The sequence below is a fragment of the Lottia gigantea genome, assembly GCF_000327385.1.
Source record: "Lottia gigantea unplaced genomic scaffold LOTGIsca_50, whole genome shotgun sequence".
In the NCBI taxonomy this organism is placed as follows: Eukaryota; Metazoa; Mollusca; class Gastropoda; family Lottiidae; genus Lottia; species Lottia gigantea.
Genome location: NW_008709716.1, coordinates 673949 through 699063, shown reverse-complemented (window position 1 = coordinate 699063; position 25115 = coordinate 673949). Strand labels below are relative to the sequence as shown.

General features: G+C 31.3%; 1 protein-coding gene across 1 annotated transcript; it reads left to right on the top strand.

The window, feature by feature from the left end:
• Nucleotides 1-216: 216 nt before the first annotated feature.
• Nucleotides 217-23382, top strand: LOTGIDRAFT_165220 (hypothetical protein; the record flags this gene model as incomplete). Its single annotated transcript, XM_009062228.1, has 13 exons — nt 217-297; nt 2182-2364; nt 2570-2636; nt 4353-4504; nt 5019-5111; nt 14340-14398; nt 20303-20375; nt 20648-20733; nt 20932-21089; nt 21424-21562; nt 22007-22103; nt 22796-22869; nt 23178-23382. 13 exons carry the CDS (start codon nt 217-219, stop codon nt 23380-23382), a joined length of 1467 nt encoding a protein of 488 aa, XP_009060476.1.
• Between the last annotated feature and the right edge of the window lie 1733 nt (nt 23383-25115).

Here is a 25115-nt window from a genome sequence, read left to right as displayed (position 1 = left end):
CATTACCCCATAATAATGTAGGCCTAAGTCAATTTTGGGGTTAGGTCATGTAGCCTAGGGAGGCTTGGGAGTAAGAATTGCGAATTTACGCAAGATAGATAAGAGCTGTGTTGTGTATTTCAGTTGGTAGTCATTTCAATAGCTATTCTCTACTTTCGTTTCTAACTGCAGAACTCTCCTATTACAACGAGAGAAGGCGAATAAGGCCTAAAGAATATGGCGCTGCCCATGGAATGTAATTTGGATTGGCAATATCGAGGTGAAGGCAACTGTAGTCTAGCTGTGGCGAATTCCGAGGTATATTTTACTTATCCACTTCATCCATCTAGCATTTTCTATTGAATAATTCATTTTTTAGCTGTGTTCACAGTCCGTGTTTTGAATGACAGGCGGAACAAAAATGTCTATTTATTTTGTCACTTTCCTCACCTCATCAGACAGACGGCTCAGACTCCCCCTCCTTATATTATAAATATCATGGTATGCATGCACCATGGACATAGACCTTAATATTTTAAGAATACAATTTGGATGTAGGCGTATCCATCTACACTTTGCTGGGTGAATATGATATCAAATGAGATTGCTCTAGCTGTTCAATGTTTTCAGTACACTAACCTTTTTGACCTTAAATTTTTCATGCCTGACAGGGTTACTGGCAAGAGTTTAGTTGTACAGTACATGCCCAGTACATGTTTACTAAGCATCATTTTTAAGATCTCTAAGATCCTTGAATATTATTAGCAGAATTGCAATTGTGATGTCGGTAAACACAAAGTTTAAAGGGAGAGGTGCAGGATTGTGCTTGTAAATATGTAGCCTATATGGTTATGCCAAGTGTTCCTAATTCCCTGTAAAAAAAGAATCGCAAAAGAGACCACCGTACCCGTCATTTCAAAGTCAAAGCATGAAAACAAGGTTCATCAGCATTCAGCAATCATGCCATAGACAGTATTGGATAGGCCAAGTACAGTAGTAGGCCTAATAATATTTGTTTACATCTTTTGTTCCTAGTAAATTGAAGCAATTGAATAAGCTAGTTATGAGATTAGAGGACTAAAAAAACCAATAGATAATGTTAATTTGTTTACTAATATTCCCTAGAGAAAAAAATAAGGTCATGTTACTATAAATAGATAGTATCAAAGCAGGTGTTCTTTGTGCTGACTGCCGTAAAATTGCATGACAAACAATATATATTGAACAGATACAATTTTCCTCATCTGATTTCGGATCAAATTGGTATAACTCTATGCCTATTCTTACAAATGTGAAGGGTGAAAAATCATATTCAAATGAATATTGTGTTTTCATTGGTAAATATAATTGGTTTGTTACAAATTGTTTTCATAATGTTTATTTGTCGCTGATCTCCGTTTGTTGAATGATCGCTGACGACCGAAACCAAGTACAAATATATTTCCGATCGTTTGATCGTTATTAAAACAAATTACCAGAAGTTTTAAATTTGTGTAGACGAGTTAACTCAAGGTTGTTGACAAGTTAACTCACGGTTGTAGGCGAGTTAATTCAGTTTGTTGATGAGTTAACTGTGAATGAGTTGACTGAACACTCAGGATTACCGTGGTCTCAGTAACGTGAATTGTACCACTAAGCTTACCGTAGAAATTTGAGACTTCAAATCCAAGTTAATCCACAATTATCTATGATTGAAAGTTATCTGAGGAGTTGTCACGAACAGACTTCAATATTTGAATATTTTTTGATGACATCATGTGTATACAACAGAGTAAATTCAATTATCCTGTCCCACTTCGTCTACGCACGGCTGCGACCAAAGATGTCAGGGACTACATCAACAAGACGTTCATTTTCGGATACCCCGATTTTTAGAAAGAAGATAAGCTTGTGAAGGAAATGAATAAAAAGTTAAATTTCTTGATTGAGGTCTATTTGAAGGAATTATGCCATTTTCGTCCAGATTTAGTAGTTCTGAAGACTATTTACATACATTCAAAGCCAAATCAACCCCCCAAAATGCCCCACCTGTCCTGTGGAATTGCAAGAAACTATGTCTGAAAATTGTAATGGTGCAAATTGATGCTACCATAAAATCCTGGATGGATGTCTTGCTTGAGAGTTCATTTGAATTTTGGTATCAATTTTCAAATTGCTCAGAAAATTGTGTTTGATTCTGACCATATCTTAACTTTATTATAGGAAAAGAAAGTTTTTCGTTTTGTTAAGAATTATTTCACTCAACAGTTAGAGGCTATATCCAGTAAATCATTAGAAAGTCGAAATCAATCTATAGATGTTATAGAAGAAGAGTTAAAGAAGGTTATAGACTATGTCAAAAATGTTATGCAACCATTGTTATCCAAGAAATTTGTACAAATACCAGTAAGTGTGTTTTTAATGCATTTGTCCTCCATAGGTTGATTGGCTACTACCAGTTTAGTAATATTTCAATGATATGGTAGTATGTAATGTATGTAACTCTCAGATTACACGTAAAAAAGATCGAAATTGGATGATAATCTTTGACAGTTTAATTTTATTTACTTCTGGTATACATGAATTTAGACCTTATAAATTTTCTTGATAGGTATTATGTAAAGTAAAAGATGGAATCCCTAAAGAAGCAGAACTGATGGTGACACCTTCTAGACCAGGTAAGTCATACATAATGTAAATGAAGTTATAGGGCAGGTGCACGGTAACTTGGTCACATTATACAGGCACAAGGTATTTTGGTCACAGTAATACAGACACAATGTATTTTGGTCACAGTAATACGGGACAAGATATTATGATCTCAGTAATACAGGCACAAGGTATTGTAATCTCAGTAATACAGGCACAAAGTATTTTGGTCACAGTAATACGGGCACTAGGTATTTTGGTCACAGTAATACGGGCACAATGTATTTTGGTCACAGTAATATGGGTACCAGATATTTTGGTCACAGTAATACAGGCACAAGGTGTTTTAGTAACAGTGATACAGGCACAAGGTATTTTAGTAATAGTAATACAGGCACAAGGTATTTTGGTCACAGTAGTACAGGCACAAGGTATTTTGGTCACAGTAATACAGGCACAAGGTATTTTGGTCACAGTAATACAGGCACAAGGTATTTTGGTCACAGAAATACAAGCACAAGGTATTTTGGTCACAGAAATACAAGCACAAGGTATTTTGGTCACAGAAATACAGGCACAAGGTATTTTGGTCACAGTAATACAGGCACAAGGTATTTTGGTCACAGTAATACAGGCACACAGTATTTTTGTCATAGTAATACGGGCACAAGGTATATGATCTCAGTAATACAGGCACAAGGTATTTTGGTCACAGAAATACAGGCACAAGGTATTTTGGTCACAGTAATACGCGCACAAGGTATTTTGGTCACAGTAATACGAGCACAATGTATTTTGGTCACAGTAATACGGGCACAAGGTATCTTGGTCACAGTAATACGGGCACACAGTATTTTTGTCATAGTAATACGGGGACAAGGTATTATGATCTCAGTAATACAGGCACAAGGTATTTTGGTCACAGAAATACAGGCACAAGGTATTTTGGTCACAGAAATACAGGCACAAGGTATTTTGGTCACAGAAATACAGGCACAAGGTATTTCGGTCACAGAAATACCGGCACAAGGTATTTTGGTCACAGTTACATTTACCCCTCGTAATCGATAATTACTCTCATAGCAATTACATGATTATATTATAAAATTACCACCGATCAGGGGTAGGTTATCTCTACTTCTATTTCAGATCGCGGATCAATGGGGACAATAGAGCGTAACAACTTGTCATCATCTCACTGAGCCTCAGAATTAGGGAGAAATGAGAAGTCAAAATCCATTGGTCATCTGAGGTGGAACTGTCTGGATACTGATATAATAGGGTGGGCCGTTCCAGGACTGCTCAGTGTCTAGACCATGTGCCCATATTACTGTGACCAAAATACCTTGTGCCCATATTACTGTGACCATATTTCCGGTGAACAAACTTCCGGTGACCAAGTTACCTATATCCATAGGGCATTGTGCAATGAATAATTTTCTAACCCTAGCTTTGTTAATATGATGCTGCCTACATGTAAAAAAAAAAGGTAAAATGAACTTTTCAATTTAATTGTGATTAAAGAAATAAAATTAGAATTATTAACAGTTGCAAGTAGAACAAAGGTTGAAAAAAATCAGTACTGCAGCAATTCCAAATATCCATGCCAAAACAGAAAGAAAAAACTACTGACAAAAGGGGGCAAATTGAAGAAAGTCAGGTGATTCCATAAAGGGTTGCTCTACCATAAAATACTGGTAAAATGTTTTGTGTTTTCTCTTTCAATATTTGATTTGCATCTGTAGGTCATAGAAGATGTAAAAGTCAGGATAATGTTGATACTTCAGCCAGAACAGCATTAGTACTTCCAGATCTATGTTTTTTACCAGGCAATATAATGTCACCATGTACATCATCTAATATATCTGACACACCTACTATTAGTATTGAAATAAAGGTAAACATTTTTCTCTATCCTTTGATCACTGTATTTATCAAAGGGCAGTAACGGTATGCAAAATTTTCTTTTTTCAAAAACGTCGTAAATTATACCTAAAAATATTTCTAAAATACGCTATTTACATTTATGTATCTACTTTGTTTTAAAAGGTTAGATTGTAAAAAGCATCTGTATCTAGAAGAATACAGTGACAAGACTGTCCCCATCAACCTATTTACCAGCAATAAAGAAATCTAAAGTTGCCAGAATTTGAGCTTTGTTAAAATAACAACAAAAGCAGGGTGGTCTCTTTCATCTTGAAAATCATAGGATAGCATGTGACTTACTTTGTCAAATTTGAGAATACACATATTTAGCTTAATTCTTTGTTTCAGCTCTTGACTTTTTTCCACCGAATATTGTCTGATCAATGGATTTACAAAGATTTATGTGGACATATTTCCAGCGTTTGTGTATAATTATTAATTTTATGTTCACACATTTTACAATAGAAAGATTTTGGATATTTCAGCCCAAAAAGGGATTTTTACCGACATCTGATGATATTGATAATACATCATTAAGACATCAAGTATGTAAATATTGTATGCATCAAAGGCTGAAGGTAAGCATTGTACGATGACTCCTCATTCCCTTCCATTTTTATACACCCACATGAAATGGGGGGCGTATATTGTCGTCACCCATGTCCGTCTGTCCGTCCACAATTGCTCGTAAATAGGGTTTGTAAATGAATGTTTGTAATCACCCAAGGATGAAACCTATTTAAAATCAGAAAGATCGAAAAATAATTAGTATGAGTTATTGCCGTTGTTCTTGAAAACACGTTCAATTTTAGCTTGTAAACACTCTAGAAGGCTCAATTCTTAAAGGATTTTGACGAAACTTGGTGTGAGTGTTTGTAATCACCCAAGGATAAACCCTATCGAAAATCAGAAAAATAAAAAGATATTTAGTATGAGTTATTGCCCTTGATCTTGAAAACTCGTTCAATTTGTAGCTCGTGAAAACTCTAGAAGGCATGATTCTTGCCGGATTTTGACAAAACTTGGTTTTATTATTCAGTACCGCACTGAAGATTGAATATTTGTCTTCTAGAGTTTTCACGTTTTCAAGAACAAGGGCAATAACTCATACTCAATATTATTCAGTATCACCCTAAAGAGTTCAAAAGAAGTGTATGACTGAAGGTTGAATATTTCATACTGGCGATTGTTACTGTACTGCTAAATATTTTTATTCAAAATCAAAGCTGCCAGTGGGCATATATTACCTTGCCTGGCAAGCTATCTTTACAGGTTGTAGTTGATAGGACCATAACAATATGCCGTATTGACCATATAGATATGTTTGATTACAGATAGTGTCAAAGTCCTGAACTTTTACCATCTGCCATCAAAAGTTCTTTTCCATTACAGATAATTATTTATGTATGACATACTTATTTCTATTATTACTGTTAATTTGTCACACCTTTGTCTTTCTTGAAGACTGAGATTCAACGCAGAAACAAAGGAGTCCTGATTGTTACTGTAAATAGTATCATAGCCAAACATTGTGCTGAATAAGGTTTTATACTGAAGTTTCTGGGATGTAGAATAGCATGGATATGGCCTACTTTGTTGATATACAGTTGCAAAAACGTAGGCTTCATCATTTAACTAGCGAAATAAAACACTATGCATATTAGTAAGAAAAAGTAAATTGCTCCACAAAACTGCTATGCAATACTGCCCATAGAGCAAAAAACTGCGAGCCAAGTAAAAAAAAAAGTACTTTCTACACTGTTATAAGGTCCTCACTATAGCATGTTTTTACTGATATAATGACTACTTAACAACTTATATCTGGATGAGATTATCTAAACCTAATGTATCGGTCTTATTTTCAAATTCATGCATAATATCAGTGTGTAGAACTAAATGACACAAAAAAAAGATTCAATGAGACATTTAAATGTAATTTATCATCTGAAATATCCTTATGTATAACAAAGAGAACTGATTCATCTGTTCAGATGGAAACATCAGATAAATTGTTATCTACAGAATAAAGCTGTTGATTCTAATGAACGTAATAATGTGACTTAGGGGAGTTGTTTGCCTACTAATGTACTTTGATTGAGTACTAATGAGGTATTTTGGGTAAGAAATGTTAGTTTAATTTGGCAATGTGCTTAGTTAGTATAAAGAAATCACCGTGTTATAAAGGTTGTTAGAAACTGATCAAACTACAGTGCTTGTCTATTTATTCTGTGATGTGGTTAAAAGTTTAAGTATACATAGTCAATCTGTCAGTGTAGTATGTTAATACACCATCTTTTAGTACTTTATACCACTCAATAGTACTAAAAGTTCATAGTTAATGATTATTTCCTTTTGCCTCAGTTTTATTGTGTGAGATTTATTTCATATTTACTTTGCTTTTTCATATTCCAACATATTACAGGAGTTGTACAATAATTTGAACTAAAATTACTCTTCAATATTATTGAATTGATTTATCAAAGAGTTGTCTCTGTCCAACATACCATAGTCTCAGAAACAGGAATTCTTTAGCTTAGCTTATACTTAATTGTGTTCACAGCTCATCGCCTTCAAATCCATGTGTGTCCAGAATTATTCACATTTGGAAGTGAAAATGATGAGATATATAGGAATAAAAAGTGAAATTCCTAGTTTGAGGTAGAAGGAATTATGCAATTTTTCTACATGTCCAGTACTTCTGAAGAGTATTTATATATATTCAAAACCCACATCAATTCCCAAAAATGGAAGACTGTCCCTTTTAATAATGTTTTTACACAGTTTAGAAGATGGCTAAGCATGAGTTTATTGCATGGGGGGAAGCCATCTGGCAAGATGTTTACTCAAATGAACAAACAAATGTTTTCATTTTAATAATAATAAAAATAATTTGGAAAAAACCATGAAACATAAAAAAGGTTTAATATTTCCTATTGGGAAAGGTGTTTTTCAGAAAAAACATTCACATTTTTACTATGTTCTAATGAAATTGATCCTGTACTTTTGAGCAGAAGTTTTGAGGAAACTGTTTTTTTTTTATGTTATGTCTGGTAAAGGAAAAGAAAAAATCAAGTAAAATCATGTTCACATGTCAATTTGTTCAGAGCTGAAAGTGAAATGTCAGCTGGGAGAATGTAGGTCATCTTTGTTGCTGGGCAGTCAGTCTAATATTTTAACAATCACATATCTCACGGTCTTTGTTTACCAAATGGTCATTTTTGTAGCTAAGGATTTTCTGACCAAATTTTCATCAAACAAGGGAGATCTATTATTTGAGGCTGACCAATATTGACCATTAAATATTCTGGAGTTGCCACAAACAAACTAAAAGTACAAGGAAAACAATGGTTTGTGATTTTCAAAGATTATAGATATTGAAACAACCTTACTAATATGTCTGGTGTTCTGCTGTGAATGTTAGACAGTTTTCTAGAAGATCAGAATGTTTATTTTGTCCATGAAAGATACATTGTTCTTCAAGTAGTCTATATACTTATAAAGATATGTAGTCATCATTTACTGTTAACCTAAAGCATATTTTTATAAGCAAAAGAGATTTATCAGCATTTATTATGTTTGATATAGTTTTTCCACCAAAGTACTTTATCTGGCTGGGCTAGTTTTCTCACCATCCTGTATTCTGTTGGAAATAGTCTTTCTATCCAGATGTGACAACAAAGAAAGACTTGATGCAAATGAAGAATAACTATCATTTTAATTTATCGTGCCTTAATGTAGTGTGTAGTTAATTATCTTAATAGTCGCTGCAATATTTACCTTACCAGTTAATAGATCTCAATTAACAGACAGTAATCTTATTTTCATTTGATAAAAAATTTTTCTGAGATTGTTCACTATATTACGGTCACCTACAAATACTTGATCACATGCTAACTATAACAATTCAACATGATCAGATAAGTCATTTCTAAGATTAGGAAAATGTGTGCCAAAATTTCTGATGAATGACATTCTTTGTTCAATGTTAACTGTCTATGTTTATGGAAAGACACTCACTATAATATATTTATAGTATATATGTTAAGTAAGGCATCTTATCTTTTCTATATATTCTTTAGTCTCATCTATTACAGTAGTAATACATTCAAAATCTGTTGATTATAGTTTATGGGTAATTTGCATCACAAAATTAATTCAATACAAATACTCTTCTAATGAGAGACCACCTTCATTAAGAGACCCTTTTGGATTATTCCTCTGAGTGGTCTCTTAAAACAGTTTCTAATGAATTTACAACTATAGTTCTGGTTTACTCATAGTTTCTTTTTAATGGGGCCCGTTTGCCATCCGATCAAAACCTCAGTCTCAGAGATGGGCTTGAATAGTAAACAAATCATATCTCTTCCGTTAAAGAACCGCCAGGAATATTATAAGCCTATTTATACTAAAGTATGAATGAACTTGATGACATTGGATTAAGCGACAGACAGTATAATAAACAAATTTTTCTTTGTGTACAGGGTCTGATTGCATACTTTATAACTTTCCTTTATGGTAAAATGAAGAAAGGAGACAGTTCTTTCCTTTTATATTAGTTTAATTTCTGTTATGCCTCATCAACTCTCATGTTCTTATGGTCACTCTGACCTTCACCTTTCAACCTCTAGGTCAACAGCTGTTTCTGGGTAGAGGTCACATGACTATTGTTTACAAACAAAATGCTGAAGAAAGTGTTAAGTGACTCATGACTGGTTTAAACAGAACATGTTTATATCTTATTCCCCTGAGATTCTCTTCTTTAACCCTATAAATGGCTGTCTTGTCTCTTTCTTTGTGTTCTTGACAATTGCCAAAGGACAAGATTTATTAAATTTGTCTTGGGGCATGGTTTTTTATGTATTTATAAGTCTCAATCTCGCAGCAAGGTCTGGAACTCAATAACAAACCTTGACTTCATAGAAATTTTTATATCTCTTAAGAGAAAACTCGTGATCAGTATTCTGTTTTACTGTTTTCTCAGTGATATGTGGCATTAGACAGATGTTGTCAACAAAGTGTTCCAGTTTGGGATAGTTTTAAATGACTACTGTTGTCTTATTTTTGTGTGTGGTGTATCATTTGCATTAAACTGATAAAAAGTCATCTTTTCCTTTAAATTTTTCTTTACATACATGACATTAACGATATATTACCGTTTTGACATCCTAAATTTACAGTATATATATAACATGTTACATTAAGGGAAATAAAAGTTAAAAACTGTACAAAATTCATGGTTTATGAGATTTACTTGAAAGCTAGAAGACCTAAAGTCTATTTAAAACTTTTTTACCTATGAAAGCAAATCCAGCCTTGACACTACAAGAATATGTCAACCTGTTCTCTTATAAAGAAAGTAAGATTAATTGTTTTGGGATCAAGGGCAGATAATCAAATGTTAATTAAATGAAATCTGAGGACTATTTAGAGTTCAGATTGCAAGTTTAATAGTACAAAAATGTGGACATTTCCTTTTTTCATCCTTCAGAATCCAACTACCAACTACTACGACTACCAACATCTACCTAGTTTGTGATATCAGCATCTGATGGAAACGAACATTCATTTGTCGTCTACTTACCTACCTACCTTTTTTTTTATCCAAAACTAGTAGAGTAACTAATTATTAACAAGTACCTATTGGAGGTTCAATAGATGATAGAAGATCATATCATTATATATGTAAAGTACTTAGACAAATTCAAATCAAGATTCTAAAGTTTGAAATCAGATTGTTTGGCTATCTTGATTTTTCTACTTGAAGGTGTTGAGTTACTTCCCTTTATTTAGCCTGAGTTTGTGAAAAATGATCCCTGAGTGTGATAGAAGCTTAGTGTGAGTTTTGGTTAGTAGACTATATCCAGGATGATACTGTCCAGACCTAACTTACATACAGAATTTGAGATATTAGATGTTATTGATCATCTGTATTTTATTCTAAATTCTTTTCCTAGTTAATAATCTTTCTAATGTTAGCCTACTGCTTTCTACTGTTTTTGTTTGAATTATAAGAAAATTTAATGTAAATGTCAAAATGCAATAAATGACAAGTTGCAGGTTGTTCATGTGATATAAATATTTATTTTGACAGGTTTATATTCAATAAATGTCATATTTGTATGAAGACTGGTATGTGCTTTGTTTTACTTGTCATGTTGTGTGTCTCGTATGATGACCATTTTTTCTACTTGGAAGGATTTTAAAACAGCATTGTTGAATTGTTGTGGAAGAGTACATTATACTTTAAATTTCAAATTGTGACAGGTTAATTGATATAAGTGACACTATTTACAAAGCCAGTAAATCTGTATTTTCCAATAATTGTTAATTTCATGTTTTGTAGATTATGCATGGTGACAAATTATGTCTCTGATAATATAACAAAATGATATTTTCAACTTACATAGAATTTTTTTAAAAAAGGCATTTTTGAAGATTTATGTTATCTATAGCGGATATAGTAATGACTTATTCTGAAATTGATGCATGTTTTTATTGACTTCAAAATACGGATATAGCTTTACATATGGTAATTTATACATAATATTAGGAGATTTAATAATCTTTTTATATTTCTTAAATCTGCATTGTAGCAAGCAGACAGCTAGGAATTATTTTTTGCCTTCTAATTATTTATGATATTCAATTTACAAATAAAGTGGGATTTTCTTATCACAAGATGACAGTAGTTGACCACTAAATAAAGCCACCTATAACATTTTAATAAGTTCACCCCCAGAACTGATGGGGTTAAAGTCATTAAGTTTCAAATGACAGAGTAAATAGGCTGTTCTGGTGTTTTCAATGACCCTTAAGGGTCAATTTACTGTTATTTTATCAAAGGGTGTCAGTCAAGATTAATAAGACCCTTACTTCCTATGATTGTTATCTATGTTGAAAAAAGTCTGGTTGACAAAATCTAATAGTTTACTGTTAGAATCAGACAAAGAAATGTGTCTTGGTTTATAAGACTTTTTTATCTGATGTCAGTTAAGTTCATACTGAGTGTTTTTGTCTGGAAAAGCAAATACCATTTTAATTTGATGGTGTGAGTGAATGTTTAATGTTTAGGAGTGACCCCTACAGAGTTAGGCCAGGCTTGTCTTCCTTTTGGCAGATTTAATCCATGTCATGAGGGAATTTCTCATAAATAATTTTGTGAGGATGTTCAAACAGTGAAAAATGTAGCAAATAATCTTAAAGGGAAAGCAATTTTGGGGTTTGAGTTTAAGTTTTTTATGTATATAGTCTTTAGAAGTACTAGAAATGTACAGAAAATCGCATAATTAAAATAATAATAATAGCAACACAGTTAAGAGAAATTAAACATACATTTGATTGATGAAAGTTTTTTTTTATTTTTTCATAATTTATAATTATTAAATAAGTTAATATAATATATATATATTATGTTGCATTCTCTATATGCATGGTAAGATTTGAAAAAACAATTCCCTTTGTTTGCATAATTGTATCAAAGGCATCTGCATCATTGACTGCATAAAAATGGTCAGACACATTTTTCTATGCATGACACATATAACAGGGTGGAAAAAGTAAACTGAAGTTCAATTATATTGTAAAATAGGTTTTGCAAGATGAACATATTTCAAACAAAGAAACTTTTAGCTTAGTATTTTGAGATTGTCCCTACTGAAATATGAGAGAGACAGGTAGTAGAGGTTAAGAGTCAGTAGTTTACATTTGCTAGAATAGTCAGCTGATACAGGTTAAAGAGACAGATGGAAGTTCTGATTGTTGTAATTTAAAGTTACAAGTTCGTTTGTTAAAGCAGTATTTCAAATTAAATTCCTTAAGACAATTTTTCCAACATATTTCTCTTCCCATACTGCAAAATATATGCCTGTGATATTAAACTATTGAATAAAATGCAGGTTAAAGATATAGTCTAGGGAATTGATGTTACATTGATCAGTTGATACAGGTTAAAGAGACGGTCTAGGGAAGTTGATATTACAATGATCAGTTGATACAGGTCAAAGATACGGTCTAGGGAAGCTGATATTACAATAATCAGTAGATACAGGTTAAAGATATAGTCTAGGGAAGTTGATATTACAATAATCAGTTGATACAGGTTAAAGATATAGTCTAGGGAAGTTGATATTACATTAATCAGTTAATACAGGTTAAAGATATAGTCTAGGGAAGCTGATATTACAATAATCAGTTGATACAGGTTAAAGATACGGTCTAGGGAAGTTGATATTACAATGATCAGTTGATACAGGTTAAAGATACGGTTTAGGGAAGCTGATATTACAATAATCAGTTGATACAGGTTAAAGATATAGTCTAGGGAAGTTGATATTACATTAATCAGTTAATACAGGTTAAAGATATAGTCTAGGGAAGCTGATATTACAATAATCAGTAGATACAGGTTAAAGATATAGTCTAGGGAAGTTGATATTACAATAATCAGTTGATACAGGTTAAAGATATAGTCTAGGGAAGTTGATATTACATTAATCAGTTAATACAGGTTAAAGATATAGTCTAGGGAAGCTGATATTACAATAATCAGTTGATACAGGTTAAAGATACGGTCTAGGGAAGTTGATATTACAATGATCAGTTGATACAGGTTAAAGATACGGTTTAGGGAAGCTGATATTACAATAATCAGTTGATACAGGTTAAAGATATAGTCTAGGGAAGTTGATATTACATTAATCAGTTAATACAGGTTAAAGATATAGTCTAGGGAAGCTGAAATTACAATAATCAGTTGATACAGGTTAAAGATATAGTCTAGGGAAGTTGATATTACATTAATCAGTTAATACAGGTTAAAATATAGTCTAGGGAAGCTGTTATTACAATAATCAGTTGATACAGGTTAAAGAGACGGTCTAGGGAAGTTGATATTACAATGATCAGTTGATACAGGTTAAAGATACGGTCTAGGGAAGCTGATATTACAATAATCAGTTGATACAGGTTAAAGATATAGTCTAGGGAAGTTGATATTACATTAATCAGTTAATACAGGTTAAAGATACTGTCTAGGAAAGCTGATATTACAATAATCAGTTGATACAGGTCAAAGATACGGTCTAGGGAAGTTGATATTACAATAATCAGTTGATACAGGTTAAAGATACTGTCTAGGAAAGCTGATATTACAATAATCAGTTAATACAGGTTAAAGATACTGTCTAGGAAAGCTGATATTACAATACTCAGTTGATACAGGTTAAAGATATGGTCTAGGGAAGTTGATATTACAATAATCAGTTAATACAGGTTAAAGATATAGTCTAGGGAAGCTGATATTACAATAAACAGTTGATACAGGTTAAAGATACAGTCTAGGGAAGTTGATATTACAATAATCAGTTGATACGAGTTAAAGATATGGTCTAGGGAAGTTGATATTACAATAAACAGTTGATACGAGTTAAAGATATTGTCAAGGGAAGTTGATATTACAATGATCAGTTTAATACAGATTAAATATATGGTCCAGGGAATTGATATTTCAATGATCAGTTGATACAGCTTAAAGATATAGTCTAGGGAGAAAGTTTCTATAATAATCAATTGATACAAATTAAAGATACGGTCTAGAGAAGGTTATGTTACATTTATAAGTTTATACAATTTAAAAATACAGTGTAGAGAAGTTGATATTTGTTAAAGATACAGTCTAGGGAGATACAAGTTCTTGTTACTATAATAATCAGTTGATACACGCTAAAGAATATTGGAAGGTTGATGTTTTAAAAAATTAGTTGATACATCCTTAAAGTTAATTACTTAATACAAATTCTTTATTTCAGACAAAAGAAGGGAAATGGCAAAGAACAACCAACTACTGTCCATTAGATTTATTTTCTGGGTAAGTTAAGAATGATGTTTTATGTATGATTTATGTTAAATTGGATGGAGCTAAGTATGTATATGAGAGTATGTAGAAATATTAAAACAGAACCTTAAAAACATACTCAAAGTTTCAGAAAATATTTGATTATATGATAGTATGTATATGATAGTACACTTTATGAATACATTTAATTGAATTTAGAATATTTTTTTCTTTTATACTTTTACAGTTTAATTATTCACATTTTGCCATTTGTTTTTTGAACATTTTTACCAGGAGAAAGCTGATATCAGATTTTTATAACTACATGTACTGGTACATATAATTATCTGTTAATCAGAGGAAAATAAGTACTTTATTCAAGGATAAAACTTTTCCATGTGACCTTTTATTTGTAATCAATAAACTACCACCATTATATCTAATAAAATGTTTAATTATGTAGAAAGTAGAAATATCAGCCAGATATTGGTGTATAATTTTATATACTGCTTAGTTTTTATACGCCCACATTTCTCTATGTGGACGTATATTGTCGGCACCCCTGTCCCTGTCCCATTTGCTTGTAAACACTCTAAAAACTAGATTTTTTGATGGAATCAAATGAAATTCGGTATGTGTATACATATTCATAAAACGAAGATCAAGTTCGAATTTGAGCTATTTTCGACCGTTAGAAGCAGAGTTATTGCCCTTGCCCCAAAATCTTGAATATTTACCATCCGCATGCCGTGGTCCACTATCTTTATTTTCGTTCTTGTTATGAGGAGTGATTGAAAAGTTTTTGATAGGCAAGTTGTTATTGCTTGAATGTTACAAACTGTCCTTATTATGTGGACAGGTTTTAATGGTAAAAATCCCGCAACACTAATCAATGAAAATATCAATTAAAGAATTTTGGAAAATAATCTTATCAGGGGAAAAAGTTTGAAATGTGCTTTTTTTCTTGCTGAGTACTTAGTAAACAAATAGATTTCATGTAATTTCTGTGTCAAATAATGTTCCAGAGTCACATTTCTTGTATTATTGTCTTTTATGACAATAATGTAGAGTCCCTTGTTAAATTAAGCATTAAAAGGATTGTAAAAAGGTTTTCTAGCCTTTTTATACACCCACATGAAATGGGGGGCGTATATTGCCGTCACCGATGTCCGTCGGTCCATCCACAATTGCTCGTAAACACTCTACAAGGCACAATTCTTGACTGATTTTGACGAAACTTGGTATGGTTGTTTGTAATCACCCAAGGATAAACACTATCGAAAATCAGAAAAATTGAAAAATATTTAGTATGAGTTTTTGCCCTTGTTCTTGAAAACGCGTTCAATTTTAGCTTGTAAACACTCTAGAAGGCACAATTCTTGATGGATTTTGACAAAACTTGGTGTGAGTGTTTGTAATCACCCAAGGATAAACCGTATTGAAAATCAGAAGAATCAAAAAATATTTACTATGAGTTATTGCCCTTGTTCTAGAAAACAAAAAAAATTCAACATTTCCATCGAATTTATAATTGAATTATACACATACATACCAAGTTTGGTGAAATTCGGATAAGAAATAAGAAAGTTGGTAATGCGCATGCGCACAACGCAAATTCAATATTTCCTTCAAATTTAGAAATGGATTATACACATACATACCAAGTTTGATGAAAATCGGATAAGAAATAAGAAAGTTGGTAATGCGCATGCACACTGCTCAAATTCGATGATTCCATCAATTTGTGAATTTGATTATACACATACATACCAAGTTTGATGAAAATCGGATAAGAAATAAGGAAGTTGGTAATGCGCATGCACACTGCTCAAATTCGATGATTCCATCAATTTGTGAATTTGATTATACACATACATACCAAGTTTGATGAAAATCGGATAAGAAATAAGAAAGTTGGTAATGCGCGTGCGCACTACGCAAATAATGCAGGGTGTTCGTTTCCTGCAAAAATTGAGAAAGTAAATCACTAAAAGATGTAAAATGATGCATATATGATACAAGCAAAATCTTTTTGCATAAATTCACATACTATTTATCAAGCTCAGGCTTAAAACTTTTTACCTAGCCCTCATACTTCAACATGTACCAAAACTTAAAGCTTTGTATAATTGATCGACTTGTTCTATTCAGAAAGTAGATTTTCAAGGTCTAATTCACCAGGGTTAACAATTGATTCTGTCTTCTCATTGGTTTAAAACTAGACAGATTTCTAGTTTATATCTACCGTTCTATTTGATAGGTTGAAAAATAGGTTGAACATCATACTATCAACAAACTGGAGTATTTACATCTAATAGTACAGAATTACACACCACCTGCCCATATATCATCCAATCAAATTTCTCATCTTTGGCTAAATTTAGATTTTTTTCTATGAAGCAGAAATCTGTTGCCATGTGATTATATTCTCTAATCTGGACCTTTTGAAAGCTTGTAGTTTTAAAGCCACTAGTTTTTCTTGGTTGCTTTACAATTTCTATCCAAAGTTCACCTTGTTTTCTAAAACATAAGATTGATATTAAGAAAACTTTTGTTGACTTTAAAATCAACAAATTTGCAATATTCAATTATGAAGGTGATAAAATATTCTCTCAGTCAAGATTATTTGGAAACCATCAGTTTTGACCATTTTCATTTTATGTGAATCAGTACTGAAAAACCTGTGGGTACCTCACACAAAACTCAATCTCCAGTCATTTTAGGGTTATATATTTATGTTGGATGCTCCAGAAAAACAATAAGACTTTTCATTTCAGGATTTTTCATTATTTCAATATTTTGATCTCTTAATTATAGATCATGACCAACCCTCACCCATCTTCCAATCACACTCAAACAGATTACAATGTACAGGACTCTCAACTTGGAAAGATGACATTGGATAATCAACTTTCTTATAGAAACAGGAACTGATGGGCAAAATTAAGGACTAATGGACTGAAATAAATCCTGAATTTAAAATGGTGGTCATATAACCCAGTTGTTCATTTCAAGATGATATTTAATTTAAGTGTAATTACAAAATACTTTTGTATTTTTTGTTAAAAAATGTCTAATATCTACAAGGTTAAAATCTTATGACTTTAGCTTTGATACTTTATGAAAATCCTGAATTGAAAATTGTTATCGATATTAGTAGTTTTCGAAAGAAAAGAACCCACTAGTTTATCTTTCTACATTTAATGTATTGAAGTCAATAAATTTACATCTTCGTTTGAAATTGGTTTATCAATTGTATCAAAGTTCAAGTTTATGTTGGTGACACCGGGTGTTGTTAGTTTGATTTCTATTGATATGAGAGTACAGTACATGCTAACAATAAACACTGTTGTTGTTGATCTTGGCATGTCACAGTTTTATTATATTATTTAATCTGTAAACTAGGCTTTGACGTCACATCCCTATTACAATAGTCTTTCTTGTTTATCTTGAACTATTGCCAAGTGATTGTAATATGTCATTTTTAAAGGGACATTCTATGCCTCTACATAAATTTGTCAAGTGTTTTTTCCAATTAAATATCAATTAGCATATTTCAAGTGTAATATCAATTTTATGACAAGAATTTAATTAGATCAAAAATATATTTATATGTAAACGGTCATATACAATATACTTCTTGAATTGCCTTTCTGCATATTATATTTTCTTGAGAGGCAGAAAATTATTGCAGATATCACAAGACACATGATGTACATGGATATGAATTAGGAAGATATGTGATGGTTCAAATATTAAAAAACTGACAAAGTTAAAATCAGTCTTATTTTATAAGACATTTTATAAGATATTGATAAATTATTTGTCAGGTCATTTGAATATTTCCTTAAATTCATTGTGTAGGCTGTATTTAAATGAAAGTGTGAGTATTTTCTGTTGAAACTGGGGAAATAAACTGACTCTTATTTCCTTGTCAATTGATCAGCTTTATACTTTGTTGTATAGTGTAAGGAGACATTTTATAATTAGAATAAGGAAATAACACATATTATGACATGAATGCTTTGAATTTGACCACCATAAAATCTAACCATGAAGATTCCCCTTTATTTCATTTAGAGTTAAAGTTTTATAACAGTTCAGACATGCACATTCTCTGTGAATGGAAATCCTTAGTTTCTCCTAGGACACTTTAATTTTAATTTTTTGAATCTAAATTATTATGTCCCTGCTATCTTTTGTTTTGTATGTTTTCTAATTCTTATTTTGTAGTCAGAAAAGAAATCTATTAGATCTGGACTGAGAAATATTAATACTAATAATATATACATTATAATATAGTATATTGTCGTCACCCATGTCGGTCCGTTGGTCTGCCAAAACGCATCAAAATTGGCTTGTGAACGTGAAAGAGTCTACAGTTTTCATCTGATTTGAATGAAATTTGGTGTGATCATTTATATTGATGAGATCTTGGACAAGTTCGATATTCATGATTTTTTGATGAACGTTTTTTTAGTTATTGCCCTTGACTTAGCCTAAACGAATTGAAATTGGCTTGTAAACGCAATAGAGACTACAGTTTTCATCTGATTCGAATGAAATTAATATTAATATTGATGAGATCTTGGAAAAGTTCGATATACGCATATTTTCGATGAACGGTTTTTGAGTTATTGCCCTTGATTTATGATAAATGCGTCAAAATTTGTTTGTGAACACAATAGAAACTACAGTTTTCATCCAATTTAAATGAAATTTGGTGTGAATATTTATGATGATGAGATATTGGTCATGTCTTAAGTTGGCTATATTTCGATGAACGGTTTTTATTGCCCTTGATTTATAAAAAATGCGTCAAAATTTGTTTGTGAACACAATAGAGAGTATAGTTTTCATCCGATTTAAATAAAATTTGGTATATGTATATCTATAATGATGAGATCTTAGTCAAAATTGAATATGACAATTTTTCGATCAACAGAATTTGAGTTATTGCCCATGACTTAGTAAAAACTCATCAAAATTTGTTGGCGATAGAGGTAACAGTGTATGTCAGAATTTTATTAAATAATGTGTGTTTGTTTAAATCAACAATATCTTGCACAAATTAGATTTTTGGTATGATTTGACACAGATAGGTGACTGCCCTTGTTATACTTAAAATGTAGGTGGGCTTATATTGCTAGGCAACCACTTGTTTTTCTTGTTTGAAAAGTGCCTATTTGTTAAATGTCTTGATAAATTATGTATATTTTCCTTCACAAGGTGACTTTAAAATAAACAGATGTAAAATATAACAGTACATTAAATTGTTTCAAGGTTTTTATATTTTTTGATAAAAAATTTAAACCTAGGTAAAGTAACAAAAGAATTGAAATAGATGTTTTAATAGTTGAGTATGTGATGTACCAGGACATTCAAAACCTGTATTTTTATAACATGGTTTCAAGGCTTGTACTTGTGACCTAAATAATAGTTGAATTGGTATATAGGCCATTGTTTAAAATGTCTTGACAAACCTGTAGGCCTACCACTCGCCATCAGACGTCATTTCCTTCAATTATTAATTCAGGTTTAAGATCCTGTTTATTCTGTAGAATAGTTAACTACTGTGTTCATCAAAGTAAATGAAAGCCACAAATCAATTATAAAAAAGAGACAAAGAGACACACTAAAGGCATATTTAACAACTAATCAATTATAACTTCTTAAACAACTGTTATAATGAAAATCTGATTGGCTTTAAATTGTTACAAAATTAAGCTAATAATATTGTGTACAATTTTAACATGTGCAGAGGTTGTTTTTCTAGAAAATATTCCAGGGAAATGATCTAAGTTTGTCATATAGTACCATGTTGTAAAAGTGAACATATCTATTTATTTTAATCTTGAACTTTGTTTGTGACACAAAATTTACTGACAACTTAAACTTTTACAGTATATGATTTGATTTTTAATGTTTTTATTTCAGAAACAAACAGAGAATGAAACATGCATTGTTAGGTTTAATACACACACCCCAAAATAATCTCAAAATATGTAAGGTAAGTTCTTCATGTTACCCTGCTTTGAGTGTTGTCATCTCAGTTTTCTTCTTCTATTGCCTACAATTGTCAGATTGATTACTCAGAAATCTGCTATGTAAACATCAAGTGTTATCAGGCAGTGTTTGTGCACAGACTTTTTGATGATTCAAAACCTGTATGTATATATAACAGATAGTATATAGAAATGATAGTTGAGATGGAATTCAATAGTTTGATAGGTATAGGTAAAAGTTGTAAATGTATTATTCTATGACTGGTTATTATTTCAGAATGGTACAGAAGTTTATGGTGCCCACATCCAATCAGATCTAACAAAACTCTTTCAAGATTTTTTCTCCAATGATAGAAATAATAAGTAAGTTTATAAATACAATCAACTTTATCTGATCATTCTCATCCATTCAGTACGAGGCAAAACTTCATATGCTTTGTCAAAGAGCTGTCAAAATTTTGAACCACCGTGATCAAAAAGCATAGTTTTGCTTTGTAAGTGATTACTGCTTTGGTAATAAAGGTTTGCTTTGAACAGTTGTAAATTCTTATATAATTTCAGATGTATGTATGCTGGTAATTTTATAGACCTAGTTATTTATATTTTGTTAATGCCACAGTTAAAGGGAAATAACTCTCATGATACCAGCCTTGATCCTAGTCAATCTCAATCACAAGTTTGTTACAATTCTAAATATGTTGAAAAATCTTGTAATGCAGGTAGGTGAACTCGTGTAGTATGTTTTTAATATTTTTCAAATTTTTGTATTTATCTATGAAATGTATGCTTTGTCTCTTGGTTGGTTGGTATGTAACAATTTGACTCTGATATTACAAACTATTCAAAAGGACCAAACTGTTTGTATTTTGACTTTGTTTCATAGCAGATAAATCTTGTCTCAGGGATCCAAATGATCAATATGATATAATCTAAGATAGGAATTTCTCTAAAGCAAGAAGTTCACAATAATAAGATTATTATACAGTTAAAATTATTGCCAAAAACTTGTAACATTATGATTAATTAATAATTGGATGTTCTTCAACATTATAGAAAGAGAAAGTATGTTACCAGCAGATAGTGTATTAGAGAAGATACATAGTTTACAGTCATTAGATGAGTTTGATATAGAATTAATATATCCTATATATAAAACACTACAGTCACATCTTAATATTTACCCTCAACATAGGTACATCATACCTTCTTTAATACTGATCTTTTAATATTTAACAGAACTATGCTGTAACAATACTTCTAGCTATAATAAAACCTGGAGACTGGACTTTTGGAGATCAAGAAAGAATAGGATAATGCTTCTATAAAGGCAAAATTTCATATTTAGAATAACTTTGCTTTCCAAATTATTTGCAGAAAAGTAAGACTTACAACTCCATCTTACTTTATTTCTTTCAATAATTGAAAACACAATTTACTACAAGTTTCGACCAATAAGAGCTCTTGATAAGTCTTGCAGATTTAAAAATTGCGTTAACTGGCTTTAACACAAAATGTATATACACCTCTTACGTCTAACAAATGACGAATCTGGGCAGTTGGGTATTTTATGTTTAACTTTTAGATTTGAAATCCCGAAAAGCAGTTTTATCAGAATATTATTAATATCTAATTATAGAGTTGATTGGGGACTGGATGGTCCATACACAAGTGACTGGTTAACAGAGTCTATTCACAGTGAAGATTCTCAACACCTACAATCAGCTGTTATAAGAGTAAGTTAGTGATACTGATACTAATCAAAATAAAATCTTACTTTAAACATGAAACAGACTTATACAATCGTATCCTGAGTTGGTTTACATTTATCATGTGATTTGATATATCAGTCTTTGTTTGTCCAGTCTTGTCATTTTTATACACCCACATTGAAATGTGGACGTATATTGCCGTCGCCCCTGTCTGTCGGTCTGTCAACATTTCTTGGGAACAGAATAGAGACTACAGTTTTCAACTGATTTGAATGAAATTTGGTGTGATCAATTATATTGATGAGTTCTTGGTCAAGTTCGAATTTGACGATCTTTCGATGAACGGTTTTTGAGTTATTGGCCTTGATTTAGGAAAAACATGTCAAAATTTGTTTGTGAACACATTAAAGACTACAGTTTTCAATTGATTTTAATGAAACATGTTCTGATCATGTATATTGATGCGATAATTTGATGTGTTTAGATTATTGATGATGATTTTTTAAAATTTGGTGGAATTACTCAGCATAAATAACTGGCAGTAAATATATATATCATTGAATTCAAACTATTAAAATTTCTTCATTATGTGAAAATTCATACTTTAGTCACTAAAGACTGTTTTATCATTTCTGACAGCTGCCAGTGGGTGTATGTTACCTTGTCTGGCAAGCTATCTTGGTACAAATTATGCAAATTTATATTTTAAATTTCAGATCAAAAAGTTTTTAATATCAAAAACAGTACAAGATTGTTCTATAATGATAGCTATCAAACCATTAAATAAAAGGTAAATCTGATAACTGTGTTTGGGCCCCTCCCCCAGGAATTTTTCTTTTCTGTAAGTCAATTTAATACCTGGAAGATTTTCATTCTGTAGTTCTATACAGAACTATAACTTGATTATAATTGTATATTTTGGTACATTTTTTATATTTGTTGTATTTTTGTTTCTGGGGAAGAGGGACTGTGGATTTAGTTCAACCAGTCAGTAGTTGAACTACTGAACCTATATGATTATGGTGTAGAACACTAGGAGGTGTAAAATCTTTTTGGTTATTTTATGTTAACACTTCTTAACATTACCTTCTATTTCAGACCAAGTGATTCGATGTCTGTGATAAATTATCATGAACAATATTTCCACTATTCAATATCTATAATTGATCTAGATCCTAAACGCTTTGATAAAATACCAACATATTTTACTATGGAACAGGAAATGGAAGAGGCATATCAGGAGAATTTAGATAAGAGAAAATTACATGAGAAATCCAATGGTTGTGATCAGGGTAGAAGTTAGTCAGTGATATTTATTTACAGCATTAATCAAGTTTTTATTTTAAAGAATCTTGCGTTTATTTAAAAACTTTGTTTGTGAAACTTGTGAAGACATTGAGTATTGATTTGTCACTTGTTCTTTAATTTCTTTTTGTCTTTCTTTAAGACAATAAATAAATACTCTTACTACTTATTCTGGTCTGAAGTAAGGATTTAAACTAGATATATTAACACTATAAATAAGATTGGAAAATTATTTTAAAAATGAGTCCCAAGTTAAAAGTTTTTTTTCTGTATTTACTAGTCATATTCAGTAGGCCTTTTTTTGTCTTCAGTTTGCTTTTTCTTATCAAAAATGTGTCCTTTCATTTTGTGACATCATGCACTAAATTCATTTGAAACCATAAACCAATGTATGTTAAATTTAGTTTTTGTCAAATACCTTTTTTCCTAATAAAAGTAGGCCAGTGATTCTTACATATGTTTACATGTACATGTATGGTATATTCAGTGTAAGATGAAACAACATACTTTGAAATTTGTTCATGTAATAGTATACTATAAATTGATGTTTGTAGACTTATACCCCTTACAAAAATATCAGAATAACTTCCAGTGTATTAGCACTGGCAAATGAACTTATTTTGTTATAACCAGAAGTTATCCAGATAGAAAAATCTACCTCCAGAGGTGGATTTCATCTGGATACGATCCAGATAAGTGGCAATTCCATTTACATACCAAACTTCGCATCTTGCCTAGCTCCATATAGTCGCAGATCTAATATCTCCGATAGGTAGAATTTCTCTGTTGATCAGGATGTTCCATTTAATGTGACATGTTATCTAGATAACTTTTTTCGGCAGTGCGAAAGTGACTATCCAAACCGAATCGAATTTCTATTTGGTTATAACCAAATTCAATAATCCAGTTGTGCAGTGCTGAAGGGGTATAATAGTACCAAATGTTACATTCATTATTATACATGTACAATTAACATAAGGTAGTAATTTTGATACCAAAATTGTATAAATTCAATTTGTGCCATAATTTATATCTCTCTTGCCTACTTGCCCTTCTTTCCAAATAATTAAACCATTTATATATCGTACAAATATAAAAAAAATTTGATTGTTTTAAAGAAGTAACAATTCGATATGTGATGTTTCTAAAATTGTTATAGTATTATCTGCATGTGAAATAATAGAAATATATATATGAAAGGGAATGTAAAGAGGTTTTCTAAATTGTTTATATGTATCGGGGACACTGATAGAATGATGTTGTCAGTGTCCCTTATACACATATAAAATTTAGAAAACCTCTTTACATTCCCTTTAAGTAGGCAATATTAGAATCTTTTTAAGTGAGATATGTTATATGGCATCGTCATTCTGAAAAAGAAGTAATATCTTTTAAAAACAACCCAATTTTGAATATCATGAAAAAAACATCTCTTTCAAATATTAAGTTATTTGTTTAAATTGTGTAGATGATCTTATCTGGACAAAATTTAACAATATATCTTGATAACTACCATATATCACAATATGGCGAGATATTTCGGTATTTTTTAATATTCCTATAACGGTATTTATTGTAGTACTGGTAAATTGCGCTGCCCTGGCATTTTGTCATAATATTATATTTATTTATTATTACCATGGTTACTATTATCATTTTGGCATGTGATAAGCAAGCTTTAAGATTAAGATTTTATTAGTTTTCTGATGCTGCCTTTCCTTATTAATTCTT